General features: G+C 38.1%; 1 protein-coding gene across 2 annotated transcripts in view; it reads right to left on the minus strand.

Moving 5' to 3' along the window:
* kcnab1a (potassium voltage-gated channel subfamily A regulatory beta subunit 1a) overlaps nucleotides 1-14,643 on the minus strand; it is a gene marked incomplete at its 5' end in the record, with an annotated part of 92,492 nt that extends 77,849 nt beyond the window's left edge. Inside the window, one exon of one of the 2 annotated variants that reach the window (XM_084409901.1) lies at nucleotides 8,029-8,540. In XM_084409901.1, the coding sequence (XP_084266027.1) occupies nucleotides 8,029-8,264 (236 nt within the window). Of the gene's footprint in view, nucleotides 1-8,028; nucleotides 8,541-14,377 lie in introns of those variants that run through there. The other variant, XM_084409900.1, reaches the window with a different exon arrangement.
* Between the last annotated feature and the right edge of the window lie 726 nt (nucleotides 14,644-15,369).

Here is a 15,369-nt window from a genome sequence, read left to right on the forward strand (position 1 = left end):
GGATTTATGGATATCTACTTTTGTTATCCTGTAAATCAAAATATACTGTCAATAGCCTTAAAAAATTCATTTTCGCCATGTTTTTGGGAATAAAATGTTATATAAATCAGGCTAGGAATAATATATTTACAAATCCCTTTGTAAATGTCTTCATAATATAACTAGGTACAAGTCTGGAAAGTTTGGTGTATATAGGTGCTACTGAAGTGGAGATTTCGGACTTGGAGTATGAGAGAAAAGTCATTTTGAGAAAACGGGCTTTAAAGATTTTTCATCAGCCAATGAGATTGCGCATTCAGCCCTTTTACTTTCACGATTGGTTGCTGATAAAAAGGAAATTACCATATTTGGATCCGACAGGATTGTACAGAAGAGAGAGAGCTTTTCCAGCGGTGTGTGTGATGACAGGGTGCCGGCAGAGATCGCGGAGTAGCGTGTTGATTAAGAACGCCAACTTTTGTTGAAATTATGAGAAATCTACAGACGCAAACAGACAAAGTGTAGTAAAATAAAGACCTAAATGTGTATTTTGGACTTTTTTTTCACCACAAGTCTGAAAGAAGACATGTTATTGAAGACAAATATCCAAAAATCTCAAAAATGACCAGTAAAAAAAAAAAACAATGTTTTTGCCTGCCGTGTCTCGCCTTAAGTGAACTTTGTGTGTTTTTGACATAACCTTGTGTGTATTTGACAGGTTAAGCGCAATAAGACAGGAAAGAGATCTTAGTTTAATACTCACGGGACGCGCCGTCTGACATCCAGCTTTCTGTGCGTGTCCTTCGGATGTGAACCATATATCAGAAGTTTAAACCGAGTCTGATATAGCTTTAAAACACATACAGATAATAAACTGGTAAAATATAATGCAATATGGTAAAATAATGTTCTGTGGGGTATTTTGAGCTGAAACTTCACAGACACATTTACAGGGCTGGGTATCAATTCACATTTCTTCATTAGATTTTGTTTAACAAGCTCTCGATTTGATTTAGTCTTGATTCTGATTCTGTTATAGCGAATCAAAATCAAATCACAATTGTATTATAAAAGTGCATAATAACTGCTATAAATGACTGTATCCAGAACCTACCAACTTGGTACATGACAAAATTATTAATTCAACCTATGAGGACAAATGTACAGTACTGTGCAAAAGTCTTAGGCATGTTAATATCTCCCCCCCAAAAAATGGTTTTAAGTCAGTTATTTATATCTTAAAAGATATAAATAACTGACTTAAAACCATTTCTTTTGGCGGGGTGGGGGGTGGGGGGGGGGATTAACATGCCTAAGACTTTTTGCACAGTACTGTATATATGATATATTCTCTTATCTCACTTTAATATTTAGACATACTATGAAGTGTTCTCATCCATTATACAGAGAAAGTCATTAAGCTACATTCAAATCCAATGAATCCGACTTTTTATTATATTTTTAGAGTGGAATAAGCACTGCAGTCATTAAATATTCACTCGGATATCTCTAAAACTCATTAGGGATGACATTATGTTGGCTTACAAGGCAGTTTTGAAATCAATTCCCTTAAATGGAGCCTTTAAACGCTGCCAGTTAAGTAATTGTCTGGGCAGCGAGGCAGAGACAGCTGTTTCTAAAACAACCTGTGGCCCTGTTTGCTCGAGCGGCCCGACATGTAAACTTCTGGCCTAGCCAATGGCATGAGTTTGGCCGTGACAATGGAAGATGTGCGGGGGAGGGTTTGGGGAAACGGTTTGGATTAATTTTACAATTCTGTTTGGTGTTGTTAGAGACGCATGGAATGGAGACCTCACCTTTTAAGGCCAGTTCATGAAATACTCCCTAAATAAAACACATAATATTTCATTAGCGATTAAGCACCAGTCAAAACTAGTAGTGTGTTTTGATTTATCTTGTTTGAACGTGGTGGGACTGATACGGTCTATCTATGGGTGCGTCTCAATCAGTTCCCTAGCTCGTGAATCAGTGTTTCGTGTACACAAATTCTGGCACTGGTAAGGTCCCTGGATCACTACACATTGGGACACTGACAACTATTTCTGGCAACATGAAGATAATGGAACATGTGAGCATTGATGCTCCCTTGTTTTCACTGTGCATTGTGGGACTTTTTAGGGAGCGAATGTTTCAGTGCACTTCAAGGATTTTGCAACTAAGTTTGCAACTAAGCAACTAACCCATGTAAGTTTTTGGGCATTTAGTATGAATTTGTTAGTCTTACTGTTATCTAGTAGCTAGTGTCCTCCAAAACAAAGACAAAATTCACATTTAAAAGATATAAGCATTCAAAGCTTACAGTCTCTCACTTCCGCCAATATGAATCAATGATTTTGATGACATCACTTTGCACTGCAGCTTCTCATGAGATTTTCTGTCCAATCAAATGCTCTCTAGAATCTGAAGCTCCGCCCCCTACATTATAAATAGATGCTAAAGCTGCGGCTGAAATCGGTCACTTTTTACACATTTACTATTTTCTCCATGGTGAATGAGACATAGTGCACTATATAGGGGATAGGGAACGATTCAGACAGTGTAAATATGCTTTCCATTGGGGCGAATGAAGTCTGGTTTCACGTTAGTGTCACGCGAACCGCTTCAGCTCCGGTCCAGAGACACGACAGCACAGAGCAGACCAGGAAACGTATCGGACCCATTTGAATTCTGCACAGATTGCTGTATTTTAAAGCAATGTGGAGGAGAATAGAGGAGAAAATGTTAGACAGACTCATTAGCATTACCAGCATTGCATGCACCAACAAAACTTACACACTTTTCAAGCTACACATTCCCAGCATGATTATGTTCACTCACTGTTTTGCTTTAGTAACAGTTTCATATTAAATCTAAAAGGGGAATCTATTACACTGTGGCTGTCATAAGCTGTCAAATGCGGCTTTAACGAGCTCAACGGCTCTGGCCAAGCTGTGATAGGGGAGGAGCTGCTCGATATGTCCTGTTCCCTTCCTGTTTCAGTGTAAATTACGTCAACACACTAGCTTTGTCTCATCCTGACGCATACATCATGAAGGATGTCTTATTTCTAAATTCACATTTAGAAGATATAAGCATTCAAAGCTTACAGTCTCTCAATTCCGCCAATATGGATCAATGCTTGCTCCACCTCAATAAACAAGTATTCATTACTTCAATGAGCTCATTGTTTCTGCCTTAAATTATCACATTGTTTAAATTAATACATTTTTATCTAACTGTGATTTTGTACATGTACATTTCTGAAATACATATAACTTAGACAGTTTCCTCTGATAACAGATTACAAAAATTGTAATGTGGACTCATTTTCTGTAAAGCTGCTTTGAAACAATGTGTATTGTGAAAAGCACTATACAAATAAATGTGAACTGAATTATTTCAGAACAGTAACAGTTCTTAATGAGGACGCACCCTTCGAAATGAAACAGCCACTGAATGACAGGGGCTCTATTTTACACCCGGTGCAATGCAGCGCCAGGCGCGACGCAAGTGTTTTTTGCTAGTTTCAGCCTGACGCAGTTATCATTTTCACGTCCCGCGCCACGTTGTTTAAACAGCAAATGCATTTGCGCCCATTTGTGCGCGATTGAAAAAGAGGTGTGTTCTGGCGCATTGTTGACACGTTGCTATTTTGAGGCAACAGAAATAGACTGAGCCACTGACCAACTGAAACCTGGTCTAAAGTCAATGGCGCAATATTTTTTTTGTTATTTAATGAGCGCGTTAGTAATGTGCGCCTATAGGCGGGTCCACAACGCGCGTACACTCTGCTTATTAAACACACAGGGACGCACAGCAGCACACAAACATGACAAATATTTAAAATAAAAGGATTACAATGTAAAAGATTATTATTGTGTACATAAAGATATGGTGGAATGAATCCGGCTTGTCCCGTAGATGTTCTGCTTGCGCACTTTTACCTCGGGCACGAGCAGATCCGTTTGCGCTCTGGAGACGCGTTCGAATCAAATTCCGTCATTTAAATAGCGAATCTGCCATGCCGCGAGCTCAACTGGCATTTAAAGGGAATGGAAGATGAGACTCTGATTGGTTTACACACGTAAATCCCAAAACACACCCATTACTCATTATGAGAATAGAGACAACCCTGTTAGAGCATGCGCCGGGAGCGCCGACCATTTTTCCCGTCGTTAAACTAGCAAAAGTGGATTCGGACACGCACTAAGTGAATTTGCGCCGTGTGCTTTAGACAATGCGCTAAGATCGTTAAAATAGGGCCCACTGTGCGTTTCAGTGGGCCTTTAAAATGGCCGACTCCCTGATCAGTGCCCTGACTACTGAACTAGGGATCTGATTGAGACGCACACCATGACCCTGCCTCTCCCTTCAGGCCCGTTTGAGACGCAGTGTCACAGGTTTATCCCTTATCTAATTGCAAGGGCAATTAAGTATTTAATGAGGACACCTGGTGATCGTTCCTCAATCATTTATCAGCTTTCCAGGATGAATAAATTATCAGTGACTGGCACTTTCTTGGTGATTTTGAAACTGGCCCATTTAACATAGTTTGTGTTAAGGCCATGGTAAAGGATCGTGCAAGACCAGGAAGAAATTTAACCTGTGGAGGAGGCGGAGAGAGGTGATATGAGGCCGTTTCTCTTGTTTCTGTACTTGTGTATGCACACGGCAAAGGCATTATGAGGACAGACACAGCAAGACAAAGAGAATCAAATATTGATCTCCAAATTCTTGACAGAATAAGCCAAAGCACTGAGAACACTGGAAAACAAAACATTTGAGAGTGGGTGTATTTGGTAGGGCCGTTTTCTTGAACCGGACAAGTTTACTTTATTTAGTGACAGTGTAGTAAAACTCGAAAAACAATAACAATATCTTCTAGACTGACCTGTCTACAACCATAAGTCAGGCCGAAACCACAACTACAACCCAATGCCCCGAGCAGAACTCAGAGTCGTAATTAAACGAACTGATGACAGAAAATAGCTCAAATAGATTATGCCCCAAAGTTCTTTCCAGTCAATATTATGTAATGCATTCCCTCAGCTGACAAACAGATATTAATCATCAGCATTACTTGTCCATAAAAGTGTATAGCAACACCACGCTGGCCCATAAATGTACAACATGTAGTAGATGTTATGGTTATGTCCTATAAAAGTTTTTCCACAGGGCTTTGGATGTAAATCACTGCACTTGGCAGCCGCGAGAGATTGCAAATGCTTCATTTTCGGTTAGTGTTGTGGATCTGAGATGCCTGGAAGTGCACTGTGACCTCCCTGTGGAACTGTTTCCAGCCATCGACGTGCAACTTTGACAGTGCAACGGGATGAGGTCATTGGACTTATTGGGTTTGAGGTCAGCCGTTAACATCACGTCACTGACTGACAGGTCATGATGTTCTTGCGGCCTGGATGAAACCCTTGTTTAAGCAAGCCACAAAATGGGACATGGCCCTGTCTATTCATGTATGCAAATATAAGAAATTCAATTCATACGTATAATAACTTGAAAACACCTCTTCTATGATGAACACATTATTAATTTCTGAATTAATGCCACACCAAAAATATCAAAACGAATTTTATGCAGGGTGATGCAACTATCCTGAAGATAAGCATTCTATACAAAATGTTTCACAACTTGTTCATATTTTTTTACTTTTTATTTAAAACCTTTTTGATTAAGATGTGCATACTCGCATGTATTGAAGGCAAAATTTAATATTGGTTACACCAAAATAAATCTAAATGTTTTTATGAAACCAACATGCAAATCGGCAAAGAGTAATTTTTTTCGCAGATTTTTCGCTAGGTTTTTTTTTTTTTATGGAAAATTCCACTCCTTTATCATGGACACTCTTATATATCATGTAAAATGTCATATGGTGTCACTCCTAAAAAAAAAAAAATTATATTTATGAATTAATAATTATAGATGTTTTGGAAAAAATACAATTTAAAAACCATAAAAAAAATTTTTTTTAAATGTGCACACTCACATGTATTCAAGGTGTAAGGAAAAAATATATAATTTTTTTTTTGCTGGTTACACCACATGACACTTTAAATGTAACATTTTCTATGAAACCAGCATGAATTCAAAAGGTGCATTCAGAGAAATTGCTGCTATCATGGACACTCTTATGTCATATGGTGACAACTCCTAAAAAAAGTCATATTTATGTATTAATAATAAATGGTATTCATTTTTAAAAAATTAAAATAATAATTAACGTGCACACTAAGGTGTAAGGAATTTTTTTTATTAACTTTTACTTACACCACAACACTTTAAATGTTTACTTTCTTTTATGAAACCAGCATGAATACAAAGAGTACATTCAAAGAATGTGGACAGTCTTATATGTCCATGCTTATTTGTGTGTAGAGAGAGCTGAAAGAGAGAGAGAGTTACGATAAATGACTTTCAAGTGGCTCAAAAGAGTGCAATAGACCGTTTAAAGTCCACTCCAATTCACTGCTGCTGAACCAATACGCCCTCCAGCCCTGTTAAGAAACCATATGTTATTAGAAAGTAGAGCAACCCTGTTATGTCAGAGTCTTCCTTGACAGCGACTCGGACCATCTGTCCACTTCCAACCCAGAGCACCAACTTGAAGTCCAATACAAACCACCATGTTTTATCTATTATAAGTTTGTCCGAAACACGTGTGTGACAAAACTGTCTCATGATGTCACTGGTTTTCCAGCATTGTGACCCATGGTAAAACTCTTCACCCCAGAGAGGACAGCCAAAACCACCAATCAAACCACTAATAAATGAATAGACTAATAAAAGCTAGTGTAAATCCTTTGTTATCGGCCATCCAGCAACCATCTAGCAACCATCTAACACCAGCCACGTCAGCCAGGAATAGGGTTGGGTATCGTTTGGGGTTTTTTCGATACCGGTGCCAAATCGATACTTTTAAAGCGGTTTACAAAAAAATATATATAATAATAATAATAATTAAGAGCCTCAAAACGATGGTGAATGACATTAAAGAACGGCTTTTTTTATTGAAAAATATATCATATAAAATTCTTAAAATCGAACAACATTTTCAAATTTAAGTATACTTAAGTTTGCCTAAATAGAAAACACAACAAATTTACATAACAAATTCACAATAAACCTGACACCTAACCCAACTTCAATAATTTAACACTAAATAACACAAAAAAAACAGTTACAGTACTAATAACAGCTAAGTAGTCTGTATTCAGCATTTCTTTTGCAAAAAAATACGACACCTCTCCTGACTTATTGCATGTCCTGCACAAGGTGAGCGATATTTTTAAACTATTATTTTATGCTGTGCCGCGAAACCCCTCGTGGAAGAAGAAGGTCCGGTTACATACCGGTTACTTGGGTACCGGTTCCATATCGGTACCCAACCCTAGCCAGGAACATTTTGACGTTTGACCACCAGCTGAACTTCATGGACCACATTACAAAAAAAACAGTTGCCCAAGCAGATTTCTGCAATTCCACATCAGGGAAATCAAACCTTTTATACAATTCCTTGAGCAGGCGCTAGAATGATCTACAGCAGAGTTTGTAGTTTCCTGAGCAATTCTGGAACTTTATAGTCACTGTCTCCTAGGATGAATCGCTTCTGTTGCAGCATCTTTGGATAAAAGCGTCCGCTAAATGAACAAAATACCAGTAGAAATCAGAGCTTTTGACTCGGGGCAATCAGTGTTCCTGATTTCCCTGTGGGAGCTTATCAAAAGAAATGTGCAAAATGGTAATGAGCAAAAATGAGAACAATGAAAAAATCGTCACTCAGAAGATGAACACGATATATAACCACAAGTGGGCGAAAAGAGGAACAGCACGTCACAGGAGTTTTAAAAGACACTTTCCTCCCACTCTCAGCACTTGATAAGTTCATTTAATAACAACTTTCAAAGAGGTCTTTAAATAAATTCAAGTAAAACAAGTAAACTGAAATCCAAACACAAAATGAATCCCAAAGACATACTGAATGGATTTGGTGTGTATGTAAAGGACTCTTTGCGCTTTACAGTGTGTGTGTACCTGTAGGCCATGCCAGTCCTGGCTCGGACCGAATCCTGTAATGAGAGTGTGTGTACGTTGAGGAACTCCTCCAGATGTTTTAGCTCCACCTGAGATTTGGAACGGAGGCACACGAGCGGAGGATAAAGTTTTCCTCCAGCGTTCTGCTTCCCAAAGCGACTCTGACCCCTCTCCTTCTGCAAACCCTTCTGCTTTGGAGTGGGGATATCAGGACAAGTGGCTTTATACAAGTACATCTCTCTCGGACACGTCCGTACACTGTCCAGGCCTTCAGGAAACAAACTTCTCCTGTTTCTTCAGTACTTATCCCACAAAACAACCTGGATGTCTTCTTCGGTCAAGTTTCCCCACAATCCCGTGAATATCCTCTGATTGAATTTCTCTCTCTGTTCATCGTCTTGTCAGTTACACATCTGACTGCAGTCGATCGACTCTTGGTTTCACTCTCTAATAAACACCATGGGAATCTGGGACATTTTCCCTGCCTGTAACTCTCCCTCCATCCCTCCCTCCCCCTGCTCTCCCACCCTTTCCATCTCTGTCGCTCCACCTCTCTCTCTCTCCCTCCCTCACTCACTCGTTCATCCCCTACTTTTTTCATGCCTCCACATATACGGTAGACCTAGTCTACAGTCGACCTCTGACCCTCGGCTAGTGCTGGAACTACAACTTTGACATCATCTCATTCCCACAATCCTCTGGAACAGACATGACGACTTTCTTTCCCATATCTAGATTTATCAGCATGCTTGATCATCCCAGGCAGAATTCCATGGAGACGAGCCAATAAACACACACTGTAATCCATACACCCTCTCTGACAGACTCTGATAAAGTCATACACATATCGCAAATTTAGGAGAGACAGAAAAGTCCACAGCGACGCATTGATGGATAGCTGTGTGCATTCAGGGTTAGAGGCGGTGGAAAACGGGTCATCTGCAGAGGTGTAGGTGTCAGTTATGCCTTTGTTTGTTTATTTTTAGGAGACAGACGGAGTCCTATAAATAACCCGGATGAATTTTCACACTTGCAGGACTTTCCCAAGAGCACAGAGTTCATGAATGAGAACAAATAACTTACTCTCTGCCATCACAACATAAACCCAGAGCAGGATTAATCCCTGATCACCCCGAATGTGTTTATTGTGCAATTGGGGTGCAACGGTACATGTATTGGACGTCACGGTTCGGTGCATACAGTCAGACGACGAATACAGTCAATCACAGGGGATCAACACTCCAATCCAGAAGGGGGCGCACGTGGTAATGCAACAGTGTTTGCTAACAGCCACACCAAGAAAAAGAGCAGAAGAAGAGGCGATCTACGCACCAAACCAAACCAAGAGTTCAGATGGCTAGGCCATACGCTGAGTTTCCATTCATTTTTGTGACGCGCTCCGCAAACTTCATGGAAAGGAAACCGGGATGGCAGAAATCAGCATCCTGTTTGTTTTATTTTATTTTACAAAAGCACAATGTTTTATTGTGAGTGTTCAGAAATAAAAATAGACCCTTTACAGTTTCGAATGATGTATTACTCTTATATGACCATAAAAGATGGGAGTATTTTAAGTTGTTTCCACTGTTATAATGAGACAAAATCATTTGGTATTGTGCCGATATTTGTCGTGGAAACAGTGCAGTGATGAAATATGCGTTGAATATGCATATCAGCCATTACATTTAAAAATTGATAAACAAAAATGTGAGATATGTGAGAAGAAAAAGACTGGAAACACATGAAACTTGCACTACAATGTAGAAAATCAACTTACAATTACAGCTACTTACAAATACTGCCATTAAACAAATATCTGACCACAGCAATAAACTATATATATCCTAGAAGATACCTAAGGCAAATCAGGACCCTCTTTTTATGAGTTGGCCATTCATTGTCCCTGTTTAAGCATTAATTTCTGCTCCATTTCTAAAGCACAAATGATGAGCGCCTGTGCTTGAGATGCATAAACGCGGGAGAGTTGAATCTTACAGGCCTCACATAGTTATTTCCCATTAAAGATAATTGTCAGCAATTGCATTGCTATTAGGATTAAATGATCAGAACGCCACTGGGAGGGTGATAATCTGGTGGTGTCATCTATGTCCTGCAAACTCACAGCTCTTGTTATTAAATCTGATCTGTGTGAGACTAATTATTATTACTGAACACTTGCAGGATATTAGCGCTTTAATGTTAACAGCCTGAGAGGAAAGAAATGTATGTTGCACTGCTGATGGATGCATGCCATAAACATAAAAACTATTAATAAAAGATTAAAAATGATCAGATCACTTTGGCAGAATTCCTCTGTAGTTTAAAAGAAAGTGAGTCATTATAAACATTAACTGGTAAGCTATCCAGACATCCCGTCTACTCCGTATCCAGTGTTTCTAGGTCACTGAAATCCAAACAAAAGACTAAAATTATTTATCTGCAGTGCTGGGTATGATTAATCAAGATTACATTACATTTTAATATAGTGTGTACATTAAAATAAAGTGTAACCCTTTTGTCCCATAAATTTAGAATACGTTTTAGTACAAACGTTATTGGTGAATCATGTTTTGTTCATTTGTATGCAGATTTCACACACACATTTTGCATATGTGCAGTTAATGAAACCCACTGTTTCTTACAATTGACTTTAAAAAGAATGTTTACTTGAGATAAGTGCATCATCCACAAAATTAAAAAATTAAAAAAAAAATTTAAAGCAAGGCTATAATAACTGTGTCATTAGACTTGGCAGATCCATCTCCCCTATCGAAGTTTAATTTTCTCACTGCAACCACTTTAATATCCTTAATTGCCTTTTATTGATTTTCCCCTGCAGGTATTAAAACTCAAGCAATTAAGATCAGTGACAAAAATGTCTCCTGAAGAATACAGGCTTAATAACACAAAACATAATTCATCATTTCACCCAATACTGGAAAACCGGATAATCTTTGAATAAATAAACAATTTATATTACAAATAAAATCATGAACATGACCCAAAAAAAAAAAGTAATTAACTAATGCACTTTACCATGTCAAAGTCTTATTTTGCTGAATAGTTGTATTTTCATAAACCAGCCAGGAACTTTTTTTTTTTTTTTTTTTAAATAAATAAATTCAATAATGTATAATGGCAACAAAAAAGTGAGCTAGGTATTTGGCTTCATGTTTCAAAATAATATGTACTACAATTTTTCATTAATAAATGCATAAAAGTGCAATAAATAAATTATAAAAATTATAAAAAAAAAATTATTATAAAAATAATAAAAAGTGCATATTTCTAGTTCTTATTGTCATTGTAATTATGCAGCTGTAGTGAATTAGCATGAAACATGATAAGACTCTACAGTACACCATGCATCTCTCTGTCTGTCTCGAGACCCATTTCAGCAGATATGTTTTCAGCTTTAAGAGAAATAGAATAAAAAGCGACCATAGTTTTCGCATAATACAGCTGTGGGCCTCCGGCTTCAAACCCATTAGCCTTTTCTGCATGCTTCAGTTTCTTTAAGACATAAAAAGCCGAATCAGCTCAAGGTCAGGCTGCCAGGAGAGGTAAAAGACAGATGAACACTTACGTATGAAAGGATTTGGGGTGGAACAAACTTCCCAAAAGAGAATTAGAAACAAAATTCCCTCAAACACTCACAAAAAAATCCCGGTTTTGGCATTTATGGCGGGGAATATCTAATAAACCAGCCACTGCTGTATCATGAGCTATTTGTTGAATCCCTTAGGAAAAATACAAATTGAAACAAATAAGACTAATGTTGATGTAGAGTACAGCTATAAATGAATGTGAAGAGAATATAGCTCAGATAATCTGGTCTTAAAAGAAATGTTTGTATTTATATTGAAATCTCTTATGATTTTAGATTTTAAAATGGAGAAGTCTCAACTGGCTCTCATTGCGGTCTATGAGAAATAACTAGAATATTAAAGGGATAGTTCACTCAAAAATGATTTACTCACCCTCATGTCGTTCCAAACCTGTAAGACTTTCGTTCATCTTTGCAACACAAATGAAGATATTTTTAATAAAATCTGAGCCAGATTTGTACTCTCCATTGACAGCTACGCAACTACCACTTTGACGCTTCAGAAAGTTACTAAAAAGATCATAAAACTAATCCATATGAATTGAGCGGTTTAGTCCAAATTTTCTGAAGAGATTAGATCACTTTATATGATGAACAGATTGATTTAGGCTTTTTGAAGCATCAGAGTGGTAGTTGCGTAGCTGTCAATGGAGGAACAGAAAGCTCTCAGATTTCATCTAAAAGATTTGTGTTTCGAAGATGAACGAAAGTCTCCATGGGTGAACGGCGTGAGGGTGGAGTAATTGATGACAGAATTTCATTTTTGGGTGAACTATCCCTTTAAAGAGAGCTGTGGGAAAAGTGTGATGTCAGCATGTGCACAGGTGAGAATGTGGGATATTCATGGATCTTGAGGGTCAAAGGCCTGAAACTGTAAGGATTGCTGTGTTGACACGCTCAGGTTTCAACATAACTCATTATCACTCAGAAAGTAAGACAGAAAGAAGACGTGCACTAAGAATAGAGATCATGTTTACACATACTTTCCCATAGATTATCAAATTCTAATTCACACAAACACGGGACGGCCGAGAATAACTGCAGAAAAGATCAGGGGTCTTCAAACCTTTTTCCGGTCAATGACCTCTTGTGAAGAAGAGACACTGAACAGGCATGACCTGCTATTATAATAATAATAAGTGTTGAGTTTAAAGCCTGGTCAATCATTTCACCTTTATATTTCCATATTACTGTACACTGCTCTTCAAGATTTTGGGTACAGTACAATTTTCACCAAATAAAAAATGTTCACCAAAGCCACATTTACTTGATCAAAATACAGTAAAAACAGAAATATTGTAAATTATTATTACAATTTAGTTTTCTATGTGAATATATAGTAAAATGTAATTTATTTCCTGTGAATACTCCAGTCTTCAGTGTCACATGATCCTTCAGAAATCATTCTAATATTTGCTGCTCAATAAACATTTATTATTATTATCAATGTTGAATGTTTTTCAGGATCTTTTGAAATTATAAATGCTTTTACTGTCACCTTTGATCAATTTAATGCATCCTTGCTGAATAAAAGTATTAATTTCTTTAAAACAATCGTACTGACCCCAAACGTCTGAGTGGTGGTGTATATGCTTTGTTACACTTATTTTGGCGGGTCAGTGAAGCATTTTCATAACTTTATCTTTGCCTGAAAAATGCATTTATATTGTGTCTTTGTCTAATGCATATTTTCATTTTATTCACAAAAATTTGATCAAACAATAATTGCATTGCCCGACCGATTTGTTTTTAATTAACAAATATCAGTCAGCAACAGCTTATTAAACCATGCATTCAGGGTTTTCATTCCTTTGTGCATCACTCACACACATCAGCAATAAAACCCCTCTGTGTTTGATTTCTTACAATATTAGAGAGACCGATAAAGATCTTATGTATTACTTCCAATCTGGGCGGGTCAGCAAAGCATTTTCATAACTTTAACTTTGCTTGAAAAAATACATCATCTTTGTCTAATGCATAATTTCATTTTATTCACAAAAATTTGATCAAACAATAATTGCAGTGCCCGACCGATTTGTTTTTAATTAACAAATATACAGTCAGCAACAGCTTATTAAAATGTATGTACTAAAAACACGCATTCAGGTTTTCATTGCTTTGTGCATCACTCACACACAACAGCAATAAAAACTAGGAATATGTCGTTTCACAATATATCGCAATACAAAAACAAAAATGCAACAACATGTATTGTGTATTGTGTATAATTCACCCAAAATGAACATTTTAGTGTCAGTACTGCATTAAACTGGTACTGTATATATACAATGTTGAATATAATGTATAATAATGCAATGGGGGAATATTTGTGGGTCCTGATAATGCTAAATGTCTGAAGTTACCAGTAAAAAGTGGCCTACATTATTTTAAATATGTAGTCAGTGACAGAGATCAAGCATATTCGTCTAAAATAATTGTGTATTTTCAGCTTCAGAATCATGAATATTGTTATTCTGGCGTCTCTATTGTCCTGTGCTTTGGGTTTCAGCACCAAGTCCAAGACTATTCATTTACACACACCAAATTTAGCATTTTAATCAACAGTGCATTTTTTGTTAACCTTTTATCATATGTCTTGGAGTCTCGCAATAATCTGAATAATAAAACCCGTCTGTGTTTGTTTTCTTACAGTATGAAGAATCATGTGGAGAGAGACAGATAAAGACGCTACAAGCCCTAAACATGTCACTTGCCCCTCGCTCTGCGTTCAGGACTCACCGGTACGGCATGCCGGTCTCATACGCAACACTATCTTCTCTGGCCCGTCCACACAGCTTCAGGTACCAGCTGGTCTCCATCTCCCTGATGAGCAGCGCTCTCCTGACCCGCAGCAGCGCCGCCTGCCGGAGCTGGGCATGATCTCGGCTCTCCTGAGAGCTGCGGTGCCCGCGGTGCCCTGCCAGAGAAGCAGCCGACTGCCTGCGGTGCCTGGAGGGATCCTCGGGGCCCCTGTGACCCACCGAACCACTGCGAGCCGCGATCATGGCCGGCAGGGCCCCGTCCCGTCTGTGGAGCCCGGGGGAGTCTGGCTTCAGGCTCAGTAAAACGGCTCAATTAAAGGAGGAGTAGATTCCTGACTCACTCACTCACTCACTCTCGCTCTTCTTTTCCTTCTCTGTGTGTGTGTGTGTATGTGTGTGTGTGTTTGTGATCTTTTCTCCAGCCTCTCTTATAACCTCCCTGTGTGCCGAGGATGAAACCGGATCTGGCTGAGCTCTTGGTCCGGCTGTAGGGCTGGGCAGGGCAGAAGGTAAAGTCACCAAGCTAGACTTGGGTGTAAGTGAATGCTAGCTAATGTTACTGAAGATCATGTGAAATCAAAATTGGAATTGTTAAATTTACGGTAAAAAAAACCCCCGGAAGTTGTGGTTGCCAGAAATTTACCGTAAAAAATGCGGTAGCAACATTTTCGGTTTTACAAACTTAACTTAAATTTACAGTGAAAATCTGTTATTTCAGTATTTGATATAATGTTAATTTACCCACCTATTGAAGTATTAATATCTGTTTTGTACCACTGTAATACACTGACAACCAACAATCACAGCGGAGATGAGAGTCACATGATCAATCAAAGCTCATCACAAGCAGCTTTTCCTAAAGAAAGTTAATACTAGAAGCTTCACAGTGTCATTCACACAAACACTAAACACCATCATGCTAACACACGACATTTTTAAAATGCAATAAACATTAATTTAACAACATTA

This window comes from Rutilus rutilus, assembly GCF_951802725.1.
Source record: "Rutilus rutilus genome assembly, chromosome: 5".
Taxonomy (NCBI): Eukaryota; Metazoa; Chordata; class Actinopteri; order Cypriniformes; family Leuciscidae; genus Rutilus; species Rutilus rutilus.